Source organism: Vanellus vanellus (genome assembly GCF_965231255.1).
Source record: "Vanellus vanellus genome assembly, chromosome: 1".
Lineage (NCBI taxonomy): Eukaryota > Metazoa > Chordata > Aves > Charadriiformes > Charadriidae > Vanellus > Vanellus vanellus.
This window is the reverse complement of record NC_138905.1, coordinates 197,654,908-197,670,145: the sequence shown is the minus strand read 5'-3', so window position 1 is coordinate 197,670,145 and position 15,238 is coordinate 197,654,908. Positions and strand designations below refer to the sequence as shown.

At 38.3% G+C, this 15,238-nt stretch overlaps 1 protein-coding gene across 1 annotated transcript in view; it reads left to right on the top strand.

Annotated features, from left to right (window-relative positions):
- The window catches only part of BRCA2 (BRCA2 DNA repair associated), a gene marked incomplete at its 5' end in the record, with an annotated part of 44,938 nt that overhangs the window by 12,800 nt on the left and 16,900 nt on the right, over nt 1-15,238 (top strand). The window contains 6 exons of the mRNA XM_082496903.1: nt 188-4,942; nt 6,588-6,680; nt 9,957-10,026; nt 10,400-10,818; nt 11,822-12,012; nt 12,618-12,805. Of these exons, the coding sequence (XP_082353029.1) occupies nt 188-4,942; nt 6,588-6,680; nt 9,957-10,026; nt 10,400-10,818; nt 11,822-12,012; nt 12,618-12,805 (5,716 nt within the window). The remainder of the gene's footprint in view (nt 1-187; nt 4,943-6,587; nt 6,681-9,956; nt 10,027-10,399; nt 10,819-11,821; nt 12,013-12,617; nt 12,806-15,238) is intronic.

Genomic DNA, 15,238 nt, shown 5'->3' with positions numbered 1-15,238 from the left:
AACAGATCTCCAATCTTGTCAAGGTGTTCACATTTGAAAACAGAAGTGTTGTTTATGTTATGAGTGTTAAGCATGTGTAGAAATGATCGTATGGACCAAAGTTTTTATGAAAATCTCTATTTTCATTTGTTTGAATAAATAAGAACTACTTTATTAACTTTTTATTTTGTAATGTCTTCTCTTGTAGACCGCTTGCTTCTTGCTGGGAGAAAGCATTTGCAATCGAATATTAAGGAAAATAATTTCAGCACTTGTGCTGTAAAAATGGATATAATGGATAACTCATCTGATAATTCCTTCAACAATAGGATGAAGCAACAAGACTTCCGAGTCTTGGGGGAAAATACAAGAGAGGATCAACCTGCTACATCATTAAAATGCTTAGAAGTATCTAACATACAGAAAGAAGACACAACGGATTCTTTAAGTAGTGGAATAATTTCAAATATAAAACGTAAAGTTCTAACTTCAGCATACCTAATGGCAAGAAAGCGTTCCAGATTGCTCCCTAAAGGTGAGGAAGACAAGTTTATGAGTGGTAATGTGAACGATGGAGCTACTGTACCTCAGAGCCTTAAGGAACAACTTGTGTGGTCTTCTAAGGATAATGATACACACCATGACACTACATCTGTGACAAACGGCAGTCAGATCAGCTTTGGCATAAATGGAGACAGTAGTGATTGTTGCAATAAAATATCAACTGATAAAAGGCATGCTACAGACCAGTGGTCAGTAGTTGACTGTAGAGAAGTACTTGGACCCTTGGGAGTAAACTGCTCAGAAAATGATAGTACTGGATTAAAACAAGGGGACAAACCAGATGCAGCTGCCATTCCAGAAGTTGTAGCTGACAATCAAGAGCCAAAGACAGTTGAAAACAATGAAAGCCCTCAAGCAGCTGCTTGCAATAAAGTAGCTGTAAAGATTGCTAAAGAATTGCTAGACTGTATAGATGATAATTCTTTAAATGAAGTAATTTCTGAAGCAGATAAACAAGTAGCACCTAGGTATTCCAGCACAAAGTCAAAGGAGAACCTGAAGTATAACAGGAAATCATCAGGAAATCTTAATGCATGCCATTTGAATCTGGGCTTTGGTGGCTTCCAGACTGCTTCCAATAAGCAGATTAAATTCTCTGAAGTCAGTATAGCAAAAGGCAGAATGCTGTTCAAAGATATTGAAAACAAATACTTTGAAGGTTCTTCCATGGAAAGAGTCAGAAACTTTTCAAATGAGGTTAAAAAAGAGAATACATTTTCCTTGGATTCAGAAAGCAAGTTGGGCAGTGATCTATCTGATTCTTTAGATTCACAGACAAGTTTTCTTGAGCCCAGGCATACACAGTTTATTCCACATAAAGCTGATTTGTGTAAAAGCTTTCCTAGAAGTCAACAGTCCTTGCAAGAAACAAATCAAACTTTGACAGCAAGCCAAGAAGCTGAAATAGCTGAACTTTCTAGTATCCTAGAAGAAACAGGTAGTCAGTTTGAATTTACACAGTTTAGAAAGCAAAATAACGTCATACAAAGTCATGTCATTCAACAGTTTGGAACTGTAAAAATACATGGAACAAGAAATGTGGAAAACATTTCTGAAACAAGGAAAGATGCTGATTTTTGTAGCAATTTTAAATCTGAAAATGAAGTGAAAAATGGCAGGTATTGTACTAAGCAGGAAGACATAAATGAAGACTCTAAGGCAGTTGACTATGAAAAAGAAAAAGCAGTAGTTTTCCATAAAAATGGCAAAAAGGTTACTTTTACTAACTTAGACAGAAATGACAGTCGAATACCTGATGGGAGCTATCCAATACCTAAACAGGACAGCTTTTCTAATTTTGTAGGCTTTACTTCAGCTGGAGGTAAAAAAATAAATATTTCTAAGGAGGCTTTGGCCAGATCTGCAGAGCTCTTCAGTGACTTGGATGATGATAACTATTTGTTTAAATCTTCTGAAACTAGATGTCACAATTCAAATGGGCATATGTCTTCTAACTGTAACTTTGTCAAACATCCAATGACAGAAAACAAAGGAAAAACAGTTCATGTTTCAGACTTCAAAAGCATAGGTGCCATTTCCCACACCAGTTCAGTTTCCCACCGTGCACAGAAAAAATATGAGGAAAATACACTCTTCAAGGAAGATACAGAAAATCGAACAAAAAGATCAATAAATGATAATGAAAATATTAATTTCAGTAGTACTAACACTATCATCAACAGTCCGGCATCCATTAAAAAACATAACCAGATTCATAAAACTTCCAAACAGTTTTTGAATCAAGGAGATTGCCAAGTTGAAGGTCATTTGCAAGAAGACTCATTAGATGTAACATATCCAGGAGATGCTATTACAACTGCAGAAGAACATAGTTTAAGCATATCAGATGAAAGGGAAAGCCTGTCTCCTAATCAGAAAAGAGAAGATAGAAAGGAAAATGAACGCTTGTCACAAAAATTTCAAACTCCAGCTGGTGGTCTTATATCCATTTCTGATGCAGCTTTGGATCATTCTCTACACTTGCTCAATGTACGATGTGAAGAAAGAGATGTAAATGGTTTGGAGAACTCTGAAAAACACAAGAAAAATTGTAAAAATATGGAAGGAGAAGACATCACCCATGACAAGAACCTGTTAGAGAATGAAAGCAGAAAAAAAATAGGTTCTTACCATCATCATCAAATACATTTTGAGCAGGAGGTGGATGCTGAAAAAAGTGAAGGGAAAGGGAGTTATCTGACTGGTTTTCATACTGCTAGCGGCAAGAAAATAACAATTGCTGATGGATTTTTGGCTAAAGCTGAACAGTTTTTTGCAGAAAATGTTGATGTAGGAAAGGAACATAATGACAATTTTGAGAACCCCTTAAAAAAAAGGAAATGTGGTAAAAGCTGTGTCAAAGACTGTGATTTATATATTGAAAGCATTGCTCAATGTGATCCAGAAAAACTTAATTTTAATAAAAAGCTTGTACCTAAAGATCCTGGAGATCACTTTAAGCAGACAGTAGAGAGCAGTGCCATTAAACATGCTGTAATTCTTGATACTGTTAAAATAGATATGTTTGTTAATCTGGGTGAAGATTGTGAAAGAAGTTTGGTAACTTCATATGCACATCAAAAAGCTGATGTCAGATCTGGAAAGTCAGAATTGGAATCCCTTCCCAGACAGGAGAGTGATGCTTTAAGTAGAACTCATTTGTCTGAAGATGGAAGACTGTTTGCAGAGAGAGAGAAGGAAGGTTCAGCAAAAAAGGATGATTCAGAAAACGTGTATGATTTTCCTGTGCACTGTGCCGCATCTCTGCCTTTAATGAAGCTATCAAATGACCTTGAAGATCATGCTGTACCTGGAGATACAAAAGCTACTTTATTTGTTGAGGATAGTAACAATAAATCTAATCAATCCCTCCTCTTGACTTCAAAAAGTAGCTCCTCTCATTTGAACTGCGACAGTAAGGAACTTGACTTAGAACATTTAAATGAACCTTGTGCTGATACGAACTGCTTCACAGACACCATAGTTAATGCTTGCCAAAACCAGTCACTAGTCGGTCTTCCTGAAGATAAAACTAATTTAACCAGCTTAAAAGAAACATCACTTAATATTAAAAATCAAAAGGATGATATGAAACAAGCTGTGTTTAGTACAGCAACAGGTAAAGCAGTTTCTGTTTCGGAAAGTGCATTAGCAAGGGCGAGACAAATGTTTCAAGAAGATTACAGTGAAACTGTAAAATATGAAATTGAGACTAACTCAAGAACTAATCAAACAGAAATTGCTGGAAATTCATCTTCTATCATTCATGCTGAGTGTCCCAATTCTGCTAAGTTTTTAAATGCTACAAGAAGTGAAGAGGTTAATTCAGCCGCATCCCATTTTATTAAAGTAAATGCAAGTGCTAGTAAAAATGGTCACCAAGATACAAACACAGTTGTAGATGCAAAGTCTGTTCCAAGTTCTCAGAGGCAATGCTTTGAACAGAATACTAAGCTTTTAGGGCACTTACCTGTTCCAGATAAGCAGATAAAGCAGTCAGATTGTTCTATAAGCAATCTTGGATTTTTTAGTACAGCAAGTGGTAAGCCTGTACAACTATCAGAAGAGTCACTCAGGAAAGCTAGACAGCTCTTTTCTGAAATGGAATGTAATCATTCATCACATGTACAAGAAGCGTATTTAGTTGAGGAAGATGTTGAAAGGTCTGAAATGCACGCTGAAGTAGTTCCTAGGAAAATTCAGATAGCATTACCAAAAGAGGAAGAAAATGACAGCACTGAATTGATTTCAAATCCAGCTTTTGGGTTCAGTACTGCAAGTGGAAAGCAGGTAACAGTCTCTAAACGTGCCTATCAAAAAGCAAAAGCAATTTTAAAAGAATCTGATGGCTTTTTAAACAGCGGGCTTTGCATTACAGATCAACTTAGTTCCATTAAAGAGAGTGGTCAACATGAAAATTCTCTAACTGATAAAGTGATCTCTGAATCCAAAACCGAAAAAAGCTGCACTGAAGACTTTGACTTAAAAAGCATCGACCCTGAGGAAATGAAGTCTTTCCCAAGCACTCACCATTTTAAAATGCCTGAGTACTTACCACATAGTAAGAAAAACAAGCAGTTAACATTATTTAAAAATAGCTGGCAGCAAGAGGAGACTAGGTCCTTCGGAAAAGGAGAGCTGAATCTGGGCACGAAACCAGACACTGAAGAAGTTTCATGTAGTGCTACTGCTAAAGCAGAAATGAATATTAATCTTCTCCAAACTCCAAACAATTACTTGGAAGTGGAGGCTGTAGAAAGTGCAAGAGCTTTCATGGAAGACGATCTTTCTGATTCTGGAGTACAAATTAATGCTGCACAGTCCTTCAGTGGCAGACTGGATAAAAACTTTCAAAATAAGACCTTTGGGAAGAGGCACTCTGAAGAAAAAAACTTATTTGGTAGGTCTTTGTCTTATATATGTTCAACTCTATATTTCTGCACAGTGGGTTGTTTGGGGTTTTTTTGCATGTCACATTGATTTTTGGGTCATATAGAAGTTCTTTCTCTTAAATGTCAATGACAAAAATTCTTGTTGCAGGCAATAGTTCGTCCATTCTTTCCATCCTTACATGGACAGTACAGGCTAAACTTGTGATTAGTAATTTTGAAGGTGCGCAGCTTTTGCTGTTTTATCATAAAGGAGGGCCACGAAGATGATGAGAGGGCTGGAGCACCTGTCCTATGAAGACAGGCTGAGAGAGTTGGGGTTGTTCAGCCTGGAGAAGAGAAGGCTCTGGGGAGACTTCATGGTGGCCTTCCAGTACCTAAAGGGGGCCTACAGGAAAGATGGGGAGGGACCCCTAGTTAAGGAGTGTAGTGATAAGATGAGGGGTAATGGTTTTAAATTGAAAGAGGGTAGATTTAGATTGGATATTAGGAAGAAATTCTTTACCCTGAGGGCAGTGAGGCAGTGGAACAGGTTGCCCAGGGAAGTTGTAGATGCCCCATCTCTGGAGGTGTTCAAGGCCAGGCTGGATGGGGCTTGGAGCAACCTGGTCTAGTGGGATGTGCCCACGGCAGGAGGGGTTGGAACTAGGTGATCTTCAAGGTCCCTTCCAACTCTAACTGTTCTATGATTCTATGAAGCCATGGAAGAAAGATACTGCTCTTTTTCTCTCTGAGCAGATTTCCTTCTTTTTTTTTTTTCTCTCTCCACAAATCTAGTGGTTTTTTATTGAAAAATTAGTAGTATTTCCATTTTCACCTTTTTGTGCCTTGTAGGTGAGGACAAGGTTTCATTTGTATCGAGATTGCTAGTCTGATATGAAAAATAGGTGTTGGTCTCAAAGAGCAGTTTCTTACCATCTAAAACTGATCTGTCTCAAGGCTGAAGTGTTGGTACTTAAAGCTTGCACAGTCACCCAAACCTGTTCAGGGACCTCAGCTAGCTGAAAATTATTTATGGAAGGGTAGATTGCAGCAGAGTCACTGCTTAACTGCACAAGTTCAGGTACAAAGTTCGGGCAGGCTAGTGCAGGGAAGTTTGGTTAGGCATGAAAAGGCAGATAGCACTCGTATCAGTCCAGCCTGAATCAGCTGTGATGCAGTTGAACCATAGCCTTAGTTATAGCTTCCGCAAAAGATGCGTTACACACTTTTTTAGAATTCTGTAGGGACTCTTTGATTACTGAAAGTACAAAAGAAGATGCAGGTGAGCTGTGCTGCTGAAGTCTACTGTTGTGCACTTTCTGAGGCAGACTGTATCAAGTCTGATAACTTAAGGCTCACAAATTTTGATTTGGACGGAACAGACCTGGCCACAAAAGATTCTGCAACGGACTTCATTATATGGAGTATTGAAATCATTCTTGGTGACACAGTCTACAGTCATTCTGTACGGGAAGAAACTTTTGCAAATTGTGTTGAAGTAGCTCTGTTTGAAAAGCCCATTTAATACAGATGTGTGATTTGAAAGCTTGCTGCTTCTTCTTGCTCTGACTTCTTGAATGTTTTATTTAGAAAATCTAATTAAGTTATACAACATTGGTAAGAAACTCAACTTAAAAGGGACATCACTTTTAAAAATCTGTGTTTTTATCCTAGGAGAACCTCCAATTAAAAGACAGCTACTACTTGAATTTAACAGAACAAAGAATCCCCCCAGGTCTTTGAAAGCTTCAAAAAGCACCCCTGATGGTAATTTTAGTTGTCTTGTGTTCTAAGCAGTCTGATGTCAGTTTTTATCTTTAGAATTCTTCAATTTCCAGTAGACTAACATTTAATAAGATTGCTTAACTGCTTCTTTTATCAATATAGTCATGGAAATTCAGGGAAGTTGGTATGGTAAGGTCTCTGCTGACTTGAAATCACATGATTAATGGTATGCCTTACTGTGTAGAATCCAAATATATTGCAATATACTACTTCTGCAAAAATTCTGTTTTAATTTCCAGCTTGGTAGGAATTTATCCAGTTTCTCACAATGCTAAATCTCAGAAATTCTTGTCTCAGTAGGAAGAAAATATTTTATTGATCTGTAACTTCTCAATTAAAAACTGTATCTACAGGACAATGAGAAGGTACTGCTTGAAGGTAGGAAGGCTCTACAGAGAGATCTAGACAGGCTGGGTCAATGGCCCAAGGCCAATGGTATGAGGTAACACTCAGAGAGTTGTGGTTAGTGGTGCAGAGTCTAGTTGGAGGTCAGTAACAAGTGGTGTTCCCCAGGGGTCAGTACTAGGTCCAGTCCTGTTCAATATATTGATCAGTGACCTGGATGAAGGGATAGAGTGTACCATCAGCAAGTTTGCTGATGAGACAAAACTGGGAAGGGTGGCTGACATGCCGGAAGGCTGTGCTGCCATTCAGTGTGACCTAGACAGGCTGGAGAGCTGGGCGGAGAGAAACCTTATGAAATTCAACAAAGGCAAGTGTAGGGTACTGCATCTGGGGAGGAATAACCCCGTGCATCAGTTCAGGTTAGCGGCTGACCTGCTGAAAAGCAGCTCTGTGGAAAGGGACCTGGGAGTCCTGGTAGACAACAGGATGACCATGAGCTAGCAATGTGCCCTGGTGGCCAAGAAGGCGAATGGCATCCTGGGGTGCATCAAGAAGAGTGTGGCTGGCAGGTTGAGGGAGGTTATCCTTCCCCTCTACTCTGCCCTGGTAAGGACACATCTGGAGTATTGTGTCCAGTTCTGCACTCCCTGGTTAAAGAAGGACAGGGAACTGCTGGAGAGGGTCCAGCAAAGGGCTACAAAGATGATTAGGGAATTAGAACATCTCTCCTATGAGGAAAGGCTGAGATACTTGGGTCTTTTTAGTCTAGAGAAAAGAAGACCGAGGGGGGATCTTATTAATGCTTACAAATACTTAAAGGGAGGGTGCCAGGGGGATGGGACCAGTCTCTTTTCAGTGGTGCCCAGTAATAGAACAAGAGGTAATGAGCAGAAACTTGAACATAGGAAATGTTACTTTGTGGGTGGCAGAGCACTGGAACAGGCTGCCAAGAGAGGTGGTGGAGTCTCCCACTCTGGAGACATTCCAAACTCGCCTAGATGCCATCGTGTGCAACCTGCTGTAGGTGACCCTGCTCTGGCAAGGAGGTTGGACTAGATGACCTCCAGAGGTCCCTTCCAACCCCAACCATTCTGTGAGGTTCAACAAGGCCAAGTGCCAGGTCCTGCACTTGGGTCACAGCAGCCCCATGCAGCACTACAGGATTGGGGAAGAGTGGCTGGAAAGCTGCCTGGCAGAAAAGGACCTGGAAATATTGGTTAACAGTCGGCTGAATATGACCCAGCAGTGTGCCCAGGTGGTCAAGAAAGCCAACGGCATCCTGGCCTGTATCAGGAATAGTGTGGTAAGCAGAACTAGGGAGGTGATTGTCCCCCTGTACTCGGCACTGGTGAGGCTGTACCTCGAGTACTGTGTTCAGTTTGGGGCCCCTCACTACAAGAAAGACATTTTGATTCTGGAGCGTGCCCAGAGAAGGGCAACAAAGTTGGTGAGGAGTCTAGAGCACAAGACTTATGACAAGCGGTTGAGGGAAGTGGGGTTGTTTAGTCTGGAGAAAAGGTGGCTGAGGGGAGACCTTATCCCTCTCTGCAAATACCTGAAAGGAGGTTGTAGTGATGTGGGGTCAGTCTCTTCTCCCAGTTAACAAGCGATAGGACAAGAAGAAATGTCCTCAGGTTGCACCAGGGGAGGTTTATATTGGATATTAGGGAAAATTTCTTCACCGAAAGGGTTGTCAACTGTTGGTACAGGCTGCCCAGGGAAATGATTGAATCACCATCCCTGGAGGTATTTAAAAGACGGGTAGACATGGTGCTTTGGGATATGGTTTAGTGGTGGTTTTGGCAGTGTCAGGTTGATGGTTGGACTCGATCTTAAAGGTCCCTAGACAATGCTATGATTCTATGGTAATTTCATCATATAATAATTTGTGAAGAATATACTTACTGTTAGATGTCTACATTACAGATGCTTTTAATTTTTTGAGCCAGTAATATGGAGGCTTACAAAAGTGAAATCAAGGTTTTAAAGTCTGAGTCGATGCTTTATGTGAAGCTAGTTAGTGATTAGGGTATTAGGATACCGTGATTTTGGCTACAACTTTTGGTTATGGGATAAGCTGTGTTCTTTAAAGAACTTGGTTTTTTCTAAGCAGTGCATGGTCTCACCTAGAATTCAGTAGAAGGATTCCTCAAATATATTTGTTTAACAAATATATTGGTTCTTGAATGCTGTCCTAAGTATAAACACCACAATTTAAATAAAGTTTTAAATGGAATTTGTAAGTTGCTGCCAGAGAATAATTTTATACTCTTCATATGTAAATATTATCCTGCCCTGCAGCAGAATCTGAACAGTGTTATTCTTTGGTGGAACAACTGAAAACAGTTCTAATCTCCAGCACAGTCTTGCTTCTGACTTCTAGAATATGTGGCACCTTGTATATATGACTTCTTGTATAAAACTTCCTCTTTGCAGCCTAAGGGCATAGTACAAATGAGTTTAAATTCCAGGCAGGCATGATTTAGTAATGTTGATAATTCCAAGCATGTCCTTCAATGATGGAAGGAGGAGTTTGAGCAAACATGCCCTTTTCTGTTGTAACTTTAAAAAAAAAAAAAAGTTGCTAAAAAGGTTCTAAATTGAATGGTGAGCCTACCTGGAATTAAATATGTGATAAACATTTCCCTTTCAGGAGCCTGAAAGCATCTTGCAGGCTCACAAATAGGACTTTTTGAGAGTTCAGCATTGTGGTCACTTATCCTTTAGATCTGTCTGCAACTAGTGTGAAAATGTTTAATACAAAGATTTTTATTGGGGAGGGGGGGAAGAACAAAGCTGTTTAAATCAACACTAGAAACCTTTCTGTGTATTTATAACGTTAATATAGAAAAAACGTGCTGTAAATATCCATGTAATGTACCATTCCAAACCTTTTTTCTAATTATCCTACAGGCATATTTAAAGACAGAAGAAAATTTATGTACCATATTCCTTTAAAACCTGTAACTTGTCAACCTTTTGGGTGAGAAATTTATAATATATTTTACAGTTCTAATGCAATTTCTTGAAACGTCGTATAAGCCCTTGTAACTTTTTAAAAATATGCGGTAATAATTTGATACCCAATTTTATAAAATAAACTTCAAAATAAACATATAACATTACCATATAACACATTGCTGCAGTAGACCAGTGAGATGCTAAACAAATTTTACATTGGTCTTTCTCTTTTCTTGATAGATAGAAATTAAGTATTCAGCTTTTAAAATGTCAAAGGCTGATATTTCATCTTTTTATTGATGTAGTGTTGATAAATTAAGAATATAAAAAAATCTTGAGAAGGATTTTTATCAGGAAGCTGAAACCTCTATGTTTAAATGTTTTCATCTCTGTAGGGCTACTAAAGAACGACAAGAAGTCAAGAATCCTACCCTTACTGTACCAGATCAAGACTTCAAAGGATTCAAATCTAAACCTGCCATTTTTCAGCACTGTGCATTAAGGCAGTCTTCAAATGGTACATCAGGGGGTTCTACTCCATGTAAGGCCTCAGCAGAAGAGAGTGAAGAAACAAGAAGTTTGTACAAACCTGGCAAAACTGCAAAAACTTTTATTCCACCCTTCAAAACCAAGCTGACATTTCCTACAGGTGAACAAGGCAGCAGCAAAAGATGTGACTCACCAATCAGCAAAAATATGACTGAGGAGACAGAATTAAATCAGATCACAGCTGAACAAAATGTTGCTGAACCTCAAGATGACCAGTCTTGCATCCAGCATGCAGCAGACACTGACCTAGAAAATGGCAATTTAGGTATTTTCAGATTTTGATCATGTAACTTGTGAATACTAACCATCAAAGTTGAACCCCTAAGGGTTTTGCATATTCTGTCAGACTTCTTTTTTAAATAAAAAGAAGCTTCTTTTTAAGCTTTTTTTTTTTTGGCAGGAAAATGAGGAAATAATTATTTTCCTAATAATAGGAGTACTAATACTCCTAAAAAGCATATGCAGTTCATCTCCAAAGTTAATTCAGAATACAAAAAAATTGTTTTTAAATAGTGCTTCAGAAACACAAAGGCTTATGTTTCATTTGATATTTGATTTTCTATGCCTATTAAGTAAAATATTCTATGAACCTTAAAGACTAGCCTTGCTATACTTCATTCACTTTTACAGAAGCTTGTTTTCATTCTGTTTTCTAATTAAGATGTAGGCTTCACCATATAACAGGCTGATTGTGTCATTTTCAAAGAGGTAGAGTTTAAATGCTCAACTGTTTGACTTTATTTAGCATGTGGGCTTATGCCTTCTAAGCTCTTTTGAATGTTCCAGTGTGTATAATTTCTGTAACTTTTGCAATCGCGTAATCTGGATTTTTTTCAGAAGGACTCATTGTGTATGTTTGAACAGGTGTATGAACATTTGCAGAATTAGATCCTGTATTTACAGGTCAAAATCTCAGGATTACGGACTTTGTGGTAATCATGAACTAATTTCTGTTCATTTGGAGTTTTCTATGAAGATAGAGTTCAGTCTGATGAGAAAAATACTTGGATTTAAGTTTAGTTCGAGGACTTCTATATTCATATTCATTTCGTATGTTTTGTTTCATATAATATTATTCAAAAGCCTTCAGTAAACACTGCTTTTTAAATGCATTAAACTTTGAATATTTAGACTTGCAGTTTCTAAAAATCTGCAGAGTGGCTTAGAAAATATGCTTCTCTGAATCAGCTTTTATAGTGTGACTGTATATCTTAGGTCGATATATACTGTAAAAAGGTCATGATGTTTGGGGTTTTTTTTCGCTGCAGCTATGATCAAGATGATGACAAATCTCCGCTGTGCCAGAGATCTGCAGGAAATGAGAATTAAAAAGAAATATAGGCAAAATATTAGCTCACAGCCAGGCAGTCTTTATGTCATTAAAACATCTGCAAAAAATAGAATCTCTCTGAAAACTGCAGTGGAAGAGAAATCTCCTGGTTTTTATTCTACAGAAGAGGTATATTAATGTCTTTTTACTGTGTGTCTTTCCCAGGATCTGTTCCTTAAGACAAGCAAACAAAAACTCAGTAGCTTTTGAATGAATACATTCTTCAATTTTTAGATAAGTATTTACTTTAGCAGTTATACCAGTTGCTACAGTTTTTAAGTAGCTTTGCATATCTACAGTTTTTAAGACTATCCCAAATAATAAGGGTCATAAATGTCTCTATAGTGTCAAACAAGAGAAGCATCACATAAGGAAAAAATCCCCCAATTATCGTTGCTATTGACTTTTAACCCATATGAAGAGCTGTTTTAAGATAAGAGTTAAAATTTAAGCTTGGGTAAGTCTATGTCAAAAGCCTCTTGGGTTTGGTATAGTGAAGGTACAAAACCTATTGAATTTTTTCAAACATTTTAAAACACACTGTGATGCTGTTCTTCCACTAAAATAACTGCTGGGAATTCCTCCATTCTCCATTATATACAAAATGACAAGGCCAGACAAAAGCTGTCTCAACCTAAAGGAAATATTTTATTTGAATTTATAACATTAGATATAAAAACTCTCAGCTGAATTCTTACTGTATTGTCATTGTTTTGTCTCCTGATTTTTTGCAGCTTTATACATATGGTGTTTCAAAACATTGCATACAAGTTAACAGCACAAATGCGGAATCTTTCCAGTTTTGCATCGGAGACTTTTTCAGTAAGGAGTATTTATTAGCTGGAAATGGGATGCAACTTGCTGATGGAGGATGGCTAATACCTACAGATGAGGGAAAAGCTGGAAAAAAGGAGTTTTACAGGTACTGTTACTTACGAACTTGAGGCAAGTATGCTATGTGTTAGTTAGTGATTCTCTTATCCCCTAGGATAAATCCAACGCAGTGATCTTTTAAAATCTCTGACTGCTTTTTTACTGTGCAGTTTTAGTACATCTCTGTTAGTGTAAATAAAGATATTGCAGGATTGTCAACTTAACATGTGGACTAATGTTGTTAGTGATCTTCACTGATCATTAAAGAAAGCATACGAAGTCAATTTAGAAAATTTCAGGGGATTCTTCAACTGTGTAAATAGTCTGGAAAAATATTACTATTTTCTGTTAATTCAACACTCTACTGTTTTGTTTAGATAGCATTAATAGGTTTTGATTTTTATTTTTTTTCCCAAGTGGAAAAGAATTTATTTATGTTGGGCTCTAGAGTTCCTTGATGGGAATGAAGGTTGACTGGGGAGGTGCTTAGGGCTTCTTTGGCAGGACAGGGCTGAAAATATGTTTTTTCAATATAATTTTTTTAAAGCTGACGTATGATTTGAAGGAAGCTAAGACTTCAGTAGTAAAACTTGTTGATTCATTCAAGCTTTCTTTTGAGTATATGTAAGAAGCCAAAAAAAAAAAGTGTGCAACAGCCCTTGCTCTTGCATTCTTACTGGTCCTTCTATCCCTCCTTTTGCAGGTCATTTAAGATGAGCTGAAAAAAGTGTATGTGTTGAGTGCATCTCTCCTAAACACTTTCATAAAAGTTATGTGTTGTTTTACTGTAAGCAAGTTTGTACATTATAACTTCATCAAAAGCACGTGCAACAGAACAAGGAACTACCAGTGTACTGTTGTTCCAGCAAAACTTCAGAAAATAATGAGCTGTTATTTTCTGGTTTCCTCCATAAATTTCAGATGCTCTTTTTTTCAAGTCGGTGTCACTGTTGGCATGCATTCACACAAACGCGCAAGGCAGGGACCTGTATTTGAGTACTATTTGTAGTCCAAGCATGCATTGCCAACCTACATAGTATTGGAATTCATGAGGTTTGCAACGTTTGCTTCCCAGCACCGAAATGTGACAGAGATAGGTCTGTTCCAAGCTCAAGGACTGCTTTTATTTGTAAGTTTGAGTTGGTGAAGTTGGTGCCAGTAATCCAGTATGGGAAAATTGACTAATTATAAGATATGTACTTCCGTGTTGTCATCTGTACTTCCTCATTAAAAAAAAATTGATTTCTGCTCTTGCAGAGCAAGCATCATTAATAGTTTCTCCCACATGACTTTATGAAACATTTTTGATGCCACAGTCATTGCTATGACTTTGGGAAATGTTTTTGGTGTCAACAGTATGTGTTCATCTTGGGAGAACTGGAGATGTCCTGTGCCCATACCCAACAACTACTCAGTGAAGATCAATCAAGTGCTGGAATTCATGTAATCATAAAAGACTTTAAGTTGGAAGGGACTGCTGGCAGTCATCCAGTCCAAGCCTTTGTTCAACACAGTTTGAATTAGATTAATTACTCAGAGACTTGTCTAGCTAAATCTTGAATGCCTCCAAGGATAGAAATTCAACAACATTTTTGGACAGCCTGTGCCAGTTGACCACTCATAGTTTAAAAAAAAAAAAAAAAAAAAGCAACTGTTGTTACAACAACTCCAATTAGAATTTTCCACGTTCCCACTAGTATCTGTTGCCTCTCATCCTATGGTTGTGTGCTTCTGGAAGGGTCTGTTCCTGTCTTCTCTGAATCCTCCAGTCAGGTAGTTGTAGATAGCAATAAGGTCTCTTTGCCTTCTATCTTAAATTTAAACAAACCCAGCTCTCTTAGCTTGTATGTCATGTGCTTACCCTCTGAGAGCACAGAGGGATCACCTTGGTGGCCTTCTCCAGGATTTGCTCAAGTATACCAGATTCTTTGTCCTGGTGAATTCAAAGCTGGACAGAAACTTGAGGTGCAGTCTCTCAAGTGCTGAAGAGAGGGGAAGGATCACTGCCTTCCTGGCTTCGCTCATAATACAGTCCAGGAAGGTTTTATGCTTCTGTGTTGCAAGGGCACACATCACTGCCTCATGTTCATCTTGCTGTCCACCTGGACCTTGAATCCTTTTCTGCAACGCTTTTTTCCAGGCAGGCTGCCCCAGTCTGTTACTGTTGCATGGGGTTGTTCCGTTGCGGGTGCAAGACTCTGCTTTTGTTGATTTTCATGAGATTCCTGCCAGCTTGTTTCTCCACCTTGTCCAGGTCCCTCTAAATAGCAGTCCTTCTCCCCAGTTTATCAACCACTTCCCCAAATTTGGTGTCATCTGTAAACCTGCTGCAAGTGTGTTCTGTGCCGTCATTTGGGTTGTTAATGAAGGTATTAAACAACATTGGTCCCTGTATTGATATCAGATGTGCCACTAGTTACTGCCCACCTGCTGGACTTTGTACTCTCAATCACAATTCTTTATGCTCAGCAGTCCAGCCAAT